Raw genomic sequence first — 16,410 nt, 5'->3', positions numbered from 1 at the left:
TTTTTTGTTTCCAGATAATTTTTTTTCAATTCAGTTATACTGTTTTTACTGTCTAACGGTCTAGTTCGTTTTTTTTTTTATTAAACAAGATTGTTAGTTTTCCCATACACCCAGTTTTTTTTTAGTTTAGTTGTCTTTATAGCTCCAATAATCTTGCTTACACTGTTGCTCAAAAACAAAAACAAAAAAATCTGTGTCTGTGTCTGTCTTCTTAGCTGCTGGAAATTACATCAGTTTAAAAAAAATGTTATTATGTTCAATTACTGCGTAAACAAAATGATTAACTGATAAGAAAATAATTGGCAGCTGATGAAATTAATGACAACAGTATCAGTATTTGCAGCCCTTGTTTCAGCTGACAGACCTGAAGCAATCACCTCCTCTCTGGCATAATAAACACTGCACAAGTGAAGTGTATTTATGCTATTTTTAGCTATGAGCATGTAATCTATCTGCAGTATGAAAGTAACAGTAATTAGTGTTTGTGACAACTATTGAAACATGACTTTACAGCCAGGGAAACATAATAATTCCTGGTTATAGCTGGAGTCAGTCCAGTGCTGTATGGATAAAATGACTACATTTATATGAAGATTTTTCTAGTCCTGTTTACACTACAAGCCATGTTCCTTTTGCCTATTACACACAAACACAATATATCAGGAGAAATTTTTCTCTGGAGTCACTTCCTACCAGCTGCAGGCTGGAGGACGCGGATAGTAAACTGCAGCCTTTGTGATCAGTCATTAAAGCCATACCAAAATTCTGAATATCACAATAGAATCCTGAATAATCAAAACAACGTTGATGCAAAATAATTACACAGTCAGCTCTGACATATTGTATCAAAAAAGAATCGCATCTTACACTAAATTAAAATAGTTTAAAAAAAAAGTACAGTTCTTATGATATCACCGATCACAGATTTTGTAAAATAAATAAATGACTGCAATCGCCAAATATTCCAGTTCCACTGAGAGTCGACACATTCCAACTTTGAGCTATTGCAAAACCTCTCGTGTGGCTCTCGCTCAGCAGATAAAAACCTGATCAAAGTGATCAAAGTGATCGGTGAACTTCAGATGTGGTGAAATGAAGTTGTAATTATTGTGTTTACCTTTGTATTATTTCCTCATGTGGAAATAAAGTAGACCCATATGTAAGTTTCTGAAAGCTGCAAAGGATCATTTTACATCAGCAAAGCTTACTTTTCCATACACAGACTTAAGGGATATATTTTACAAAACCCTGGATTGGGACTTGAATTCTCACGAGCATCTTCTGACAGTCATTTTCTTTGTATTGCAATATTTGCCTACCATTAACATATTCTCCCCGTCTCCCTTTTCCCCATTATTTTTTCTTCTCTTCTCTCCATCTGCGTCTCTTTCTCCTGCCCCGACGCTCCCAGGAGAGGGAGGTGCAGGCTCGGCGGCAGATGTTAGAGGAGGAGCGGAGGAGGCGAGAGGAGGCCGAGAGGAGGCTTCAGGACGAGACGGCCCACAGGCAGAGGCTGGTGGAGGAGGAGGTGAAGATGAGAGAGAAGCAGTTCTCCCAGGTCAGTGGAACAGAAGGAGGAGACGGGCGGCGGGAAGAAAAGAGAGGAGAGGAGACGAGAGGGGAGGAGAGGAGGGGTTAGGAGACTTGGGGGAAAGGATGAGAGACGAGACACTAAAGAGAGGCTGGGTATATATGAAGATCAAAGATTGTCAAGGAAGGGAGAGACAGGGGAAACAATGGAGGGGAGGGTGGAGAGAGAGAGAGTGGAAGAACAGAGGGAAAGTTATTATTGGAGGTGGTGTGAGAATGATATACACATAATTCAAGCTTTAATCCCGGCTGATTATCAGTGTTTATCGGCGTCCGTCACAGCAGACTCGATGAGAAACACATCAAGATCAGGCTGTTGTGAGTTGCAGGCTTTGATCTAGCTCCTGTAATGACTATTTTTAAAAGAAAAACCGATTAAAAGCCAAACTACAAACAGTTATCACCCGGCCTGCCTATCAGCATCAAATTTGCATGCATGAAACAGCTGTTTCAGACTGTACACTACTTCCTCAGTGCAAAATGTTACTGTCAGACAATGGTAGCATCCATCCAGTGGGCGATTTAGCAGCTAAGCAGCCAGATATTTCTTTAGGAGTTGGTAGACAGCTAAAAAAAAAAGGTAAGTAGTGGATTTGCCAGGCGGACGATCATGGTGCCAAATGAATGCTAATGTTGCCTTGAGTCTTCTGGATGTGCAAAGAGCCAACTATGTGTCTGAACACATTTAAGTTTGATTTATTTATAAAGCCCAATATCACAAATTTCCACACACAAATCTTCACTTGGAATTAAACAAGTTCCCTTCCAAAAGACCTTTAATGATAACAGTATTTAATATCACACTGTATTGTTTTAGGATTGTGGTTATAAAAATCAGATAAGCTGCAGGTTTAATTCACAATGACGTTTAGTTTGATCTGAATTCAGGAACAACAAAAATGTAGTATGGCCTCACTCTTAATATTACTAGTTTATTTATTTATTTAGGACAGTGCATGTTAATGAACATAAATGTAAAAAAAAAAATTACATGAATGTAAACATACCAGATTATAGCCAAGGGCTAATTTCCATCTGTTGTCCTTAAGCATAAAAAATAGGCATAATAATTCATAAAAATTCATCATTCATTCATAATAAAAACTCCATCACCAAACTTACACATACACACCATTCTGTTCCAAAATAAAACATTAAAACTATACAACTCATACATGATCACACACTTGATTTGTCCATAACCAGTTTTTAACCTTTGCCTTAAACAAATTGAGTGTAGAGCATTCTCTAATGGGTTGAGGAAGACTGTTCCACAGATGGCCTCCCTTGACAGAGAGGACGTTCTGCCCAAATGCTGTCCGTCTGTGGGGTATAAACAAGTCTCCTCGGATTGAAGCTCGAGTGGTCCTGTCTGAGCTTTCTTTATGCCTAATGAACTGCTTTAGTGGTGGTGGAGCAAGGGAGTGTAAGACTTTATATATTAAACACACTCTTTTAAGTTTCACTAAGTTATTGAAGTTCAGTAATTTATGTTTTTTTAACACATGACAGTGGTGGTGGGAAGTCGGTTTTTTGTCAAGTAGTTTTAAACTTCTTTTATAAATGTTTTCAATAGTTTTAAGTGTTGTTGGACAAGCAAGTAACCAGGACGTCAAACAATAGTCCATATGAGAGATGATCATTGAGTAAAAATAAGTTACTAAAATATTGATTAGTAAGCAAATTACCAGTAAGCACGTGTATTCAAAAAGTAGGATCTTGTTTCCTCACAGCTTCGAAAGAAAATCTTCCAGTTATCTCATGAAGTCTTGAGTCACAGAAAGCAATTCTGCTGATTATTTCCAGAATTTTAAAAAGCAGCACTGACGCAGTGTCTATGTTTTCTTTACAGGCCCGTCCAATGACGCGCTACCTGCCGAACCGCAAGGAGGAGTTTGACCTGCGTGCCCATGTGGAGTCATGCGGCCACAACATAGACACCTGCCCCTTTGTCATCCTCACTGAAAAAATGTGCAAGGGCCACTTGGTGAAGATGGGCGGCAAAATCAAATCCTGGAAGAAACGCTGGTTCGTTTTTGACCGTCTCAAGAGGAACTTCTGTTATTACGTGGGTGAGGACTGAACGAGGAGAGGTTTTCCCTCAAACAATGGTTAATTTTATTTTATTTAATTATTGAATAACATCGCAAGAAAGCCGAGCCTCGGTTATTTAAGTCTTTTGGAAGAGAGGTCTGCGAACAGAGCACATGTATTCAAGATAAAGAGTCAGACGAAACCATCATCACTCTCTAGATATGATTTTAAAAATCACAGAAATGTTTGAAAACTAACATCTCTTTGTGTTGCAGTATATTATAGCATTAAAGTACACCGGTATTTCCAGCTCAGAGTTGGCAAAGTGGACTTTTGAAGCTCCTCTGTCCTGTGATCTAGTGCCCCATTAAGTGTGAATTCAGCTATCCAATTTATAATGAAGCTTTTCTTCAAGTGCGCTCGTTCAGTTTCACACACGCAGTGAATGCAGGCGCCCTCGAGGTACTTTTAAAGATAAAAAACTGCTCAGAGAAAAGAAAACACTGAAAAAAGTGCACAAAGGGGAGGTATAGTTAAAGACTATTTTAAAACTTACAAGCTCTTTGTTAGAGCAGAAATAAAAAGAGACACACCAAGTCATTGCATCACATAAAAAAGTGACTGACAGAGATAGAAAACACAGCTTTCAGTATGCCATCAAACTCATGAAACCATTAAAAAATATATAATGGCTGTACTGGCATGATAATGGTACAATGATACAGTCCAGTCACTGCGTACCCTCTTAAGCTTTATACTTTCTGATTAAATCCCTGCCCTTAAAGATGATTTCTGGTCATGCAATGGTAGATTTCTTGTTCACTCATACTGTCTTCCAGTTGTCTTGCTGTCCATATAAGATGGAAAACAGAAACAGAGACACGTGAGGCAGTCCTCACTGATACGCACTGTTACAATTAACATGTTTAATCATGACTTTTTTAAGCTTCTTTTTACAACTGGCAGGATGTTTTAAAAGATGTTTTAGAGGTTTGAAAACGGCATGGAGTCACTCCTGAGTGGATCACAGCACCATTATTCATCACTTTGTTTTTTATAAAACATTTTTGTTGACTCCAGTTTTTCAGTTTCTTTTAAAATTGCAGACACAGCGTGCTTGTAGGATCTGTCCAATCAAATTACACTTTGTCTTTCAAAGTCCACTTCAGTATCTTCACATGGCACTTCAAGAGCAACTAAAGTGAAAAACTTTCATCCACCCTTTCTTCTTGCTCCTGCTGAGCTCCGTTAAACACTACTCAGTGCTTTCATCACCAACAAAACTTCACAGCATGAAGGACTAACAGGATGACTCTATGTCTCTGCAGAAGGATCACATTGTGTCAAGTTAGCCTCTAGCCTCATTCACGGAAAAAACTTTCAGCATTAAGTGATCAAACTACCCCTCTGTTCCTTATTTGGTAGAAAGGTTCCTTACTGTACACCAGACCCTGACCTGATTTATCCAATTCACCCCACAGCAGTGCAGAGGCTCCTCTGAGAAGCACACATGAGTGTAAAAGTGTCCCAAACACTTCTGTGTTGATTCACCTGCAAGCGACTGCTAATTAAAGCCGCTCCTAAGTGGAGTTCTTCGCCTCGTTCCTGTGCGTTGAAACTGAAGCCAGTTTGTAATTGGCGTCTATCACACTGCCCTCTGAATTCGAATTGAGAACAGTTCGTTTTCTGAATAATTCACAAGCGTTTTTGAGCCATTATTTTACAGTCAAGTTCAAAATAGAACCCGAGTGTGTTTTCATTACCCCGTTCTCTTTGCTCCTCTCGCTCTCCCCACTCACTTGCCTAGCCTTTTCACCCCCTCACTCCTGACGAAGATGATGGTGATGACGGTGATGAAATAAGATGCAATACTTTCTCTGGATGTGTTTTTCTTGGGGAGGAGGCTAGCTCCTGGCTTGTTCGTGACTAATAAAACGAAACTCACATTTCAAAAACATTTATCTCATTACTAAGCAGATTTGACTTTATGGAAAAGGAAAAGCAAGAAGAAGTGCCGGACGCATTTCAAAAGACCGCTTTTAATTGTTGGTGGATGTTTGGTTCTCAGTTGGGCACTCCAGTTTGCATGAAAGAGACTGAATGAAATAGACCACTGTTTATTTGAACAAGACTGGAATCCAGAAACTCTTTTAGCAGATTTTATTTGAAGAACTCCTTCACACTCAACGGCGAATAGTTTAGCCCCAAACTAGAAAAAACCATCAACTGTATCTGATGAGCTTCATATGCAGGTTTCACTTAGTGATTTTAAAACGCTTAAAGCCATCCTGTGGGTACAGAACACAAATCCAAAGGACTGGACAGAAGGTCTGACCTGCTTCAAGGGAAATGTTGAACAGAAGGATCAAATGTAGTATTCAAAAGAGACTTTCCTTTTAAGATTTATAAAAATTCTTAACCTCGCCAGGAGGGGAAAAAAAAGGAAAACACAGAGACAATCCAGAAAGTACAACTGAAGAAAACAAGTCAAATTAATAGGATGGTAAAGACTTCAGGCATAGCTTGAAATAGACTCCCACTTTTAATTAACTTTTACTCTGATACGGCGCTGCTCATACCTATTCATGGATTATGTGTTGCTGGGAAAAAAAACATTAAACACCTTTTTCCTCATTTTTGCCTGATTTCTCCATCTAGATTTAAGTTATAGGACTAAGATAAGAGAAAAGGGCATTTCTGTGTAAGGTGATCCAATGCAACAAACAAACCCCACACTTTAAAAAATATCTGGCTTTTACTAATAAATTGCTTTGAGCCTTTGAATTAAGTTCTATTAAGTCAAGTGAGATGGAAAAATGTACCAAAAACGTCATAATAACAAAAAGGAGAAACATGCACATAAAACCCAAGGACTCAAGGAATCAACATGTACATCTACACTGTGAATTTCCCATACCTTTGTATTTATGGTGTATTATGGTTTTATGTAATTTTATAAAATCAGCAACAGCTACAAACTCTCAGTTTCGGGCTCCATTCTGAAACTATGTTAAACTTAAATATAAATTACCAACAGATTAATTTCTGCGTTTTAGAGTGAAGACAGTCTTAAAGTCACACTAGTGTAGTTTTTTTTTTTTTTTTACAGTTCAGTCTTAGCTTGAATGAGTTGCTATATCATTTAGCTTTTATGCTCCTTGATCCTTCAGCCATCCGCGTTTCTGCTGGGACTCACACTCACCCCAGTTATTTATTTTATTTATATTTAGTCTTTCCTATATTAGGATTGAATGGCTAAAACATGAAAAATAGACCACATATTAAAATGTGAAATGTATTTTGTCACTGAATGTCTGCCCTCGTCTTCAGGTGAGAATAAATGCAATCGGTCCATTCATATTATCACCGATGTATCCTTGGCTGATTCTGCCGTAAGGCGCTTGGGCTGGCAGAGGTCTTGCATCAGTACAAGATGTAATGTAATGTCTTTTAATATATTTATTTTCCTTTTCTCTCTCTCAGACAAGCATGAGACCAAGCTGAAAGGGCTCATTTACTTTCAGGCGATTGAAGAGGTTTATTACGATCACCTACGCAGCGCCACTAAGGTAAACACTCCTTTGTCCATTACTTACAATTCAGAATTTCATTGATTACTCTATAATATTTTGCATGCATGATAATCAAGTATAAATTCATGAAAGGTGGATTTGTGTGTGATGCGTTAAACTCCAGAACAACGCTTTATACGGCGTGTTTTTTAAAATCGCAGCCATCATTTTTAAGTACAGATTTTAAATTAGATACATTACTTTACATTATGTTACATTATTTTAACAAGCAATACTGCCTTTAAAAAAGAGACTGCAACTTTAGTATAAAGCAACATTTCTGTGTAACTTACTTTTCAAAAGGCAGATTTAACAAATATCTGCCTTTTAAAATTTTCAGGGGATCTAAAGGTTCAGATAAGACTGGAATATTTTTGTCATTCTGTCATTATTTCAACTTCTCCCACAAAAGGTTCACCATGCTCAAGTCATTTTTCTTTTAGTTTACTTTTTGTTTGAAACAGACTACAGCCAGAGTTTGTTTTAACTGTTTTAACTCATTTTTATATTTTTTGTTGTTCTGAAAAACGTCTGGAAAAAGCAACAGGTGCAGCTTTCAGTTTTTGCTCGATAAAATCCCCCTCCTCTTTGATTTCACAGAGCCCCACTCCATCTTTGACCTTCTGCGTGAAAACTCATGACCGGCTTTACTATATGGTGGCCCCGTCCCCTGAGGCCATGAGGATCTGGATGGATGTCATAGTAACGGGTGCAGAGGGCTATACGCAGTTCATGAGCTGAGGGACCACTGGGTGAGCGATCTGGTTGATGTCGGAAACCAAGCGAGCACCCAGACACCTGCGAGCCAACCTGAGCTGCTCCCTGCCGCAGCCGGGACTGGAATCAAACAGCTTGACAGCGTGTAACGGATGGACTTTTAAAGGGATGAATAACCTTGGGCCAGATGCCTTTGAGCAGATGAGGGCTCACTCATGACAAGGGTGCATTTCAGTGATTATGAGAGTTGTATTTATCTTTCACCTAGCTGTGTGAGTAGAAGAAAAAAAAACACTTTGAGTAGCCTGCCAGTAGATTCACGAGGGACTTCTCAGCAACATCAATCACATTCGAGTACCAAATGTACTGTTAATATTTACAATACGATACTTTATTCTTACTTTATATAAGCTCAACCTGTTTACACCTTTGAAGCCGATCTATGCATGCAGTTTTATCACTCTAACCTTTTTGATACATTTGTACTTTTTCCCTTTGTTAACTTTTCTCATATTACAAAATAGCCTCTCAGTATTACAAAACAACAACTATACAGTAAAAACAACTTACAAGCAGCTACTCTGAAATATATTATTGAGACGCATATTATTTGGTGCCAAATACTTGTAATGCTGTGCAAGATTTGTTCTTTTTTTGTTACACAAGTGTTAATACCACTTTATGTATTGTTCCAGGAGCTTCTCATTTAGGCTAATAACACAGCTTTAATATGTCTGTACTATGTCAAGTTAAACTCTAATAATATGATTTTAATAAGAATCATAAATTATATAACAGGATTGTAAAACTACGTGTAATAAACAAAACTATATGATGTATCTTTTGTTGCTTTTTGCCTCATAAAGCACTACGCTGCTGACAAATTGCCTAAACTGGATGCATTCAGTTAGCACTTCTTCCTTAATTAGCGTGTCTCCCACACAAGTTAATTACCAGCTTTCTATAAATAAAACCCGCACGCCCCAATTTGTTGCTTACGTTCACAAAGGTGTTCATTTTTAAAACGTTACAACGGGTCTATTTACATGAGAACAATCAGGTGGTTTAATGAGTTAAATTGGCTCGTTAACTCTGATCAAGTACAAAAGAAACACTGAAGCCGTATTTTTTGTGTTTGCATTTTTGGGGCAGCGTAATTAATTATATCGCTCACTTTGCACTAGGTGGGAGACATGGAAATGAAAAAAGGAAAAAAAAACATGAAGGGAAATTACATGCGACTTTACATGCATGATTCAATATTAAGAAATTTCAAATCACGTACTGTAAAACCATGTTCATGAAGTTCCCACAAAGTGGGCGCTTAAGAGTAAAAATTCCTCACATCTACACAGCGGATCTTCTCGTGTTCAAATTTTCTAAAGGTGCAAGTGCAGATTACTATTAACCTGTGACAGGGCGGTATGATTAATTGACTCCAGGGACCAGGGGGATATTCAGCAAATGTGCAGGTAATCAGGGAAGCACACCTTGCTGCTGACAGGTACTGATTCGATTCAGCACTTGAAATGTTAATTCTTAATTTCTTGGTCTAAAGTGAAAAACATGTTGTGTGCAGCGATGTCGACTGAAGTGAGCACCCTCAGTTTAATGCAGCCAATGATTCCTACTAATAACTTCTGCCGCTTCACTAATATCATTCACACCATTTGCATTTGGCTGACCTTGGGAGAGATTTTCACACATCGTGCCATTCAGTACTTCTGAGTCTTTGCTGTGCCCAGCTGAATAATAAACAGATCTTTAAGAGGGCAGCGCTCGCTCATTACCGTGGTGACGAGCAAGAGTGACACCCAGCCTTATTGTTGGTGAAATATTAATGAAACGGGGTGATTTCCCCACACTCTCCCGCTCACACTGGTCTTTTTCCCAAGGCCTTTATCACACAAATGAGAGCGTCGACGCTGTGAATTAGCAAAGGTCTTACACGATTTTGTCAATATTAATAGGAGATATTAGCCTCGTCTCAAGACAACCGAAAATATCTGACGAAATGAAAACATCTGTCACCTCAGGGGGAAGGTTTTTTAGCATCTCCTGTCAAAGATCTCCGCTCTCACATCCTTCACAACACTTCAGCGCAGGCATTTGTAATTTATAAGTTTTCATATCCACATGTGAGTTCGGATTAATTTAGGAGATTAAAGCGAAAAATCTCCTGCCCAACCCCTAACACACTCCCCCCTCTGCACACACGCAGGCTCAGACATCACACATGAAAGCATCCTTCACTAAATGCATCTGATACACTGGCGAAAGTTGCACTCACAGTGTTTACTGCTTTGAACAAATCATCTTCGCTTTCTTTGAAGGGGATGTAAACCGACAGTTATTAATTCAAAAACAGGCTACACAATAGATACAAAGCATTCGATTACATTGTTGTTGTTTTTTTCTCTCTCTCCAGATTTCACAGTACGCACAGCACAATGTGTAAAAAATATCCAGAGGGGAAACGCGCCAATGTTGACCTAATGAGGACAACAAAAACAGAGACACATCACAACGGCACCCCCACTGTGGGGTAATAATTCTTTGTGTTCTGATAACTAAATAAAATCACACTTTACATGTGCATTGATTTTTTGATAATCTGAGATATAAAAGGAACTGTATATTCACCCATAGGTAACCCTTTTCAATTGCTTGCTAACCCACATATCTGATGAACCAATCACATGGCAACATCTAAATCCATTAAAACTTTTAGACATGGTCATGAGAGCTTTAAGTTTAAAGTGAGCATCAGAATGAGGAAGAAAGGTGATGTCAGAGGAAAATAGCCAGGTTGCTTCAATCTGAAAGGAAGGCAACGGTAGGGCTGTGCGATATGACCAAAATCTCATATCCCGATATAAGAATTCCATCGTCCCGATAACGATATAAATCACACAAATGTAACATTTTCTGTAAATTCTGTGAATCTCGGGCAGCTCGACTTGCGTGAAGTGTTTCCAGGTGCGCGTCATGTAGCTGGAGTCGAGTGTTTTAACAGATGCATGAAACTACACATTTTGAGTATTGAGTGAGTATTTATTACACGGCGTGCTGCGGGGAAAAGCCTGTTCTAACGTTTATTTTTTAGCACCTGGCGGCTCTTTTTTTTACTTCTCATCCGTAAATAATCTGCTCTTTCACGTGATTCAAGTTATTTTGAAAAGTCTCAACAGGATCTTGAGCTTTATTGTGAAAGGTTTGTGTGGAACATAAACAAGCGGACACGCTATGGTGTTACCGTCTTGTTGCTAACGACAACGCATAAAAACAGGCGCTTGTCCGTCTGTAGTGTGGTTATATAAAATATAAGAGAAAGAGAAAACTTTAAGAAATTAATATAGCCACTACAGTGACCATCAAAACGATGAAAAAATATTGCCGTAAACAGTTTATTTTGCGACACCACGAAACAAACGATAGCGTAAAATGAAACGATAGACGTCTTTATGTCGTCATCCGATATATATCGTTATATCGAACAGCCCTAGGCAACGGTATCTTAAATAACCACTAATTAGGCAGATGGGTTTTAGCAGCACAAGACCACGCTATGTGCCACTTCTGTCAGCTAAGAACTGGAAAGTGAAGCTTTAGTTCACACAGGCTCATCAAAATTGGACAACAGAAGTTAAAAAAAATAAAAATAAAAAACTTGCCTAGTCTGATGAGTCATGTGTCTGCACTTCGGAGACACCACAGAGGCCCTAAAGGAAATATTTGCTGAAGGTCATCTAGTCCCATCCACATTCCCTCCTTTAAAACAGTGGCCACAACTTTCAATCAGAATTTCCCTATTTAACAGACATTACACGTCTCCCACCATAACGGACACAGATTTTGGTTCCGTTTATCATAACTGTCATAACTGGTAAGGTTTTTGGACCCATAAGCAAGCATTGAGAGAGGTACCAGCCTCACTAGTTTTATTACATAAGAGGTTTGAGTGGGCAGGTAGGCGAGTGTCCACAAGTGAGTTTTCTTGCAGACAGGTTTTCTTTTCACAGAGACTGTTTGTTCCCCTGAACAAGGGAATGCAGACGAGAATACCAGAGGGGATCCAAAGCAGATGGAGAAAATAGTCAACAAGACTTCCTAGAGCTAGACTAGCTATTGTACTGCATGCTGTAACAAGCTGGTGATGAGTTGATGAAGAGCTGGTTCTTTTATGCACAGGTAACTCCTGATTGAAAACAGGTGTGCCAGCCAAGCTCAACGGGAAAAGTGAATCGACACACTCAGACAGTAAAAAGGGAGCGGGTGAGAGAGGGAGCTTGAAAAAATGCACTGCAAAGAATACAGAAATGCACAAAGAGAAGGAACAACAGGAGGAAATACACTGAATACTGCAGTGTAAGCTCCAAGACATGGGGAAAAAAAGAAGAAGGGTTGCAAGTAATGTTTGATGAAGCACTACAAAGTAACACTGAAATGCAGAAAAAAGAAAGAGAGGGAACAACAGGAAGAAACACAGAGAGAAATGCAGAGTATTCTCCAAGACTCCGAGAGGAAAAATACAGAACTGTGAGTATTTTATAACAAAGCAAAAGACAAAAACACTGAAACAGAGGAGGAGAAGGAACACCTGGAGAAAATATGGACCGATATACAGTTTAGGTTCTGAGAAATGGTGACATGCATAAAGAGAAGTGATGATGGAAACACATAAAAAGCGTGCACTTCATGAAATGCTGAGGAAAAATCAGGAGTTACAAGCCAAATGTGACAAAGTACAATAAAGGAATAAAGACATGCATAAGGTGAAAAAAAAAAAAGAGAAGGAAGTGATATATAATGATGTGAAAGAATCGTATGAAGAAAAGCAGAAAAAAATAGAAAAAACTGAAGAAACTGTAGAAACAGAATGAAGAAACCATAAAAACTGGTCATGTTGTAACAGTTACGGTTAAATTATGCCAAAAAATATCAGCATCATAACCACATTTAACAATGTTTAGAAATATTACTGATGAAAATGACCATTAAGCAGTGAGTAAGAAAAACTGAATAAGTTAAACTTTGCGTGACATGACTTCCCGTATTAAGGTCAGCTGACAGGTTTAAGTTGGATACAATGTAGCGGTGTTTCAAGAATAATTCAATTTAATTTGAAATGTTCTGCACCTCTAGTAGTATTTTCACTACCTTAAAACAGGCTCTTTAGTGCTATTGCAGGTATGAAAAAAATTCTTTTTAGAAAGTCAAGCTATTACATCACTCTTCATCAACAGGAAAATATCAGCACATACCTGGAACATGACATAAATTAAATATGCTGCTGCTCCGATTTTTAGATGCAGAATTAAACTCGCTGGTCACTTGTTTTTCTTTAAAGGTTCATTTGCTCAACTAAATGTTAACCCACATATTTAACCAGCCAATTACATGCAAATCAATGCATTTAGGCATGTCGAGATGACCGAGATGACCTGCTGAAGTTCCAGCTGACTATCACAATGAGGAAAAAATGTGATTTAGGTGACCATGGTATGATTATTGATGCCTGATGGGCTGGTATCAGCATTTCAGAAACTGCTGATTTACTGGAATTTTCCAACATCTCTCTAACCATCTCTAGGGTTTACAGAGAATCATCTGAAAAAGAGAAAACATGCAGTGAGCCTCAGTTCTCTGGGTAAAAATGGCTGGTTGAAGCAAGAAGGCAGAGGAGCACAATCTGACTGCTTCAAGCTAAAAGACAAGAATCACTCAAATAACCACTTATTACAACTGAGATATGCAGAGGAATATCTCTGAATGAACGTGCCAAACCTTGAAGCAAATGGGACCGCAAAAGATGTCAGTCAGAAAACTGAAGCTACAATTTGGATTTTGACAAAATCAGACAACAGCAGATTGGAAATGTGTTGCCTGTTCTGAGGAGTCGTAATTTCTGCTGCCACATTTAGAGGGTAGGGTCATAATTTGGTGTAGACAATGTGTTAGCATGGATCCATTATGTCCTGTTTCAACAGTTTAGGCTGCCTGTAGTGTTGTAATGAGGTAAAAGCACACTTTGGACAACTTAGTACCAAGTAAGCATGAGTTAAACTCGACAGCTTACTAGAGTATTGCTGCTGACCATAGCCATTCTTTTGGGACCACAGCATACGCATCTTCTGATGGATGCTTTGAATGGGGAAAAAATATCATGAAAAATGTCAAATAACCTCAAACTGGTTTCTTGGACATGAAAATGAGTTCACTGTATGCAAATGGCCTTCACAGCCACCAGATCTCAGTTCAGTAGAGCGTCTTTGGGACGTGAAGAATAACATCGTGGTTGTGCAGCCTTAAAACTGCTAAACTGTGTGATGCTGTCATGTCAATATGTTTGCAGCACCTTGTTGAATCGAAACAAAGAATTTTAAAAAATGGGGGTTCCAACTAGTAAAGTGCATCTAATAAAGTGGTCAGTGAGTGGATGCATTTCTTTTGTCTTTATGTTGCTTAACACTTAACACTTTGTCTTATGCTCCACATCAAAGTAAAGGACTGTTTGCTTGCAAATATACTGTTAAATAAAGTGACTTTGCAGAAAGCAGAGACCCCATGACAAACAGTCAAACAATGGAAGATAACATTGTAAACTAGTGTTAACATGCCTTACCAAACTAACAATTAGAATTCAAAGTTCAGCACGAGTTAACTTAAGCTCTGATGAGTGAACAGTTTAAGTTTTTTCATGAGCACGAAGCATATGGCCTGGATGGTTATCGGCTGTGTAAAACTCATAGGTGACAGACGCTGAGCCTCAGGGGTTTTAAATGTTTCTGCAGCGCAGCATCACACAGCCTGAGTGCTGTAAATGACACAGAGGAACCACTTGGGACCCATTTGCTTAAAGAGCTGAAATTCTGGAGAACACAAGTGATGCACGGACAATAAGTATGAATAAAAAGCTGTGATATGCAACAATTCGTTTACTTTCTTTGTTGTCCTGCTGTTATTGTAGCACTGTTTTCTTTTACAGACCTTACACTGTATGCCACGCACGGCTTCATTCAACATGCTTTCAGAAGTTGGAGTTAGGTATGAGTGATCTACTAAAAGCTGTGAGATCCCACAGGAAGACAAAGCAGATGCTGTAGTGAGTTCTTTACATCAAACACCTCTAATATACCACGAAGTCCTTGAGGAATAGCAAATAAACAGAACCCTATGACTGACTGGTTCCTATCTGTCACAGCTGAATGCAAATGAAGTTGCTTTAAACATCCGTGAATGAAAAATTATACTATGCTTGTCACTTTCCTGAGACTTGATTACATGTTTTCACGGCAAACCGAAAAACAAATTCAAGTGATCAGCAGGCTGAACACACACAGAAACGTCCACAAATCCCCTCTGAGAGGCTTCCATTCACAAGTCGTAACTGAATTCCATGTTTTCTTCGTATGTTCAAAGAGGGGCAAAAGTTGAGGACAATAAATTCTGAGAGAGATGATGATGAAATGATGGTGTAACCCTTACTAACGTGCCATACATGCACTTGGCATGCAGCATTGACTTTTCTGACTTCTCTGCTCATCCACAATATTCAGACAATGAATTTGGGTATCGAGTGATGGACTTCCAACTCCCGCTATAGAAAAACCGACAATAAATATTTCAAGAGTATCTGAAGTCTAGTTTGATCCAGAGTTGTTTACTTTGGCTCGTTTTCCTGTGTTGTTTTAACAAGTCGGAAAGTTGATCTATTCCAGTTTTTGCAAATGGATACTGAGGTTGTTAAGATTTTCCAGAGGAAGGAGGGGGAGACATGAAGGTGTTTTGCTGCGCAAATAACACATTTTACATGTCTTCCTAAATAATGACAGAGGAAACTGTACTTAATAGTGGAGACTGCAGGGAAATCCAGCCATGCTGTCATAAGGAGCACCTTAGATTTCTCTCATGATGCGCAAACAGGAATCCCTCAGTGGACCAATTAACACAGACAGAGAGAGCAGTCAGCGATTTTCCCGGGAGACCTGCCAACTTCACCAGCTACTAGTATCTCAATCTGGTCTCCATTACGACCACATTTATCTCGATTGCATCAGGCTGCCTTTCTACAAATCTCTCAGAGCTCCACTCCTATGGTAACAACCACATGGTGGGCGTTTTGCTGAATAGCGCCGCTGTAACAGGGCCATCCTTTTAAAGGCATCAGATCGACACAGACGGACAGCGTATATTAGACTTGGGACATTTCACTCAAATTCAATTTCATCTGGTCTTTTTCAAAGAACATGTTTCACTTGGTGTGAAAACAACTTCCCCTGGAGCCATCCTGGATAATGTGATTCTGTGCGATCGATTCGACTTTCAGATGTTCACTCAACGCACAGACATGCTTCTCTGTGGACAAATCTATTAGAGGCTAAATCATAGTGCCAAATCAATTTATTAATTCAGCAAAGCTGGAAATAAACCTGTTGGTTTTGGTAAAATGATAGAGTAACAGAAATGCAACTCAGCAAATAGGATGGAGAATGGC

The 16,410-nt window shown here is 38.9% G+C and overlaps 1 protein-coding gene and 1 long non-coding RNA gene across 13 annotated transcripts in view; one reads left to right on the top strand and one right to left on the bottom strand.

Moving 5' to 3' along the window:
- Positions 1-8,752, top strand: part of phldb1a (pleckstrin homology-like domain, family B, member 1a) — a 29,531-nt gene extending 20,779 nt beyond the window's left edge. For all 12 annotated transcript variants that reach the window (XM_085288791.1, XM_085288792.1, XM_085288793.1 and 9 more), the window contains 4 exons: positions 1,412-1,558; positions 3,443-3,662; positions 7,108-7,193; positions 7,797-8,752. In XM_085288791.1, the coding sequence (XP_085144917.1) occupies positions 1,412-1,558; positions 3,443-3,662; positions 7,108-7,193; positions 7,797-7,937 (594 nt within the window). In that variant the 3' untranslated portion in view covers positions 7,938-8,752. The remainder of the gene's footprint in view (positions 1-1,411; positions 1,559-3,442; positions 3,663-7,107; positions 7,194-7,796) is intronic.
- The window catches only part of LOC146565575 (uncharacterized), a 30,948-nt gene that overhangs the window by 13,098 nt on the left and 1,440 nt on the right, over positions 1-16,410 (bottom strand). The window lies entirely within an intron of this gene.

Source organism: Mchenga conophoros, linkage group LG10, assembly GCF_057382185.1.
Source record: "Mchenga conophoros isolate Kocher_MC1m ecotype Shallow Benthic linkage group LG10, M_conophoros_male_GT1.1, whole genome shotgun sequence".
NCBI classification, from domain to species: domain Eukaryota; kingdom Metazoa; phylum Chordata; class Actinopteri; order Cichliformes; family Cichlidae; genus Mchenga; species Mchenga conophoros.
The sequence above is the reverse complement of the archived record's forward strand: the minus strand, read 5'-3'. Positions and strand labels throughout refer to the sequence as shown.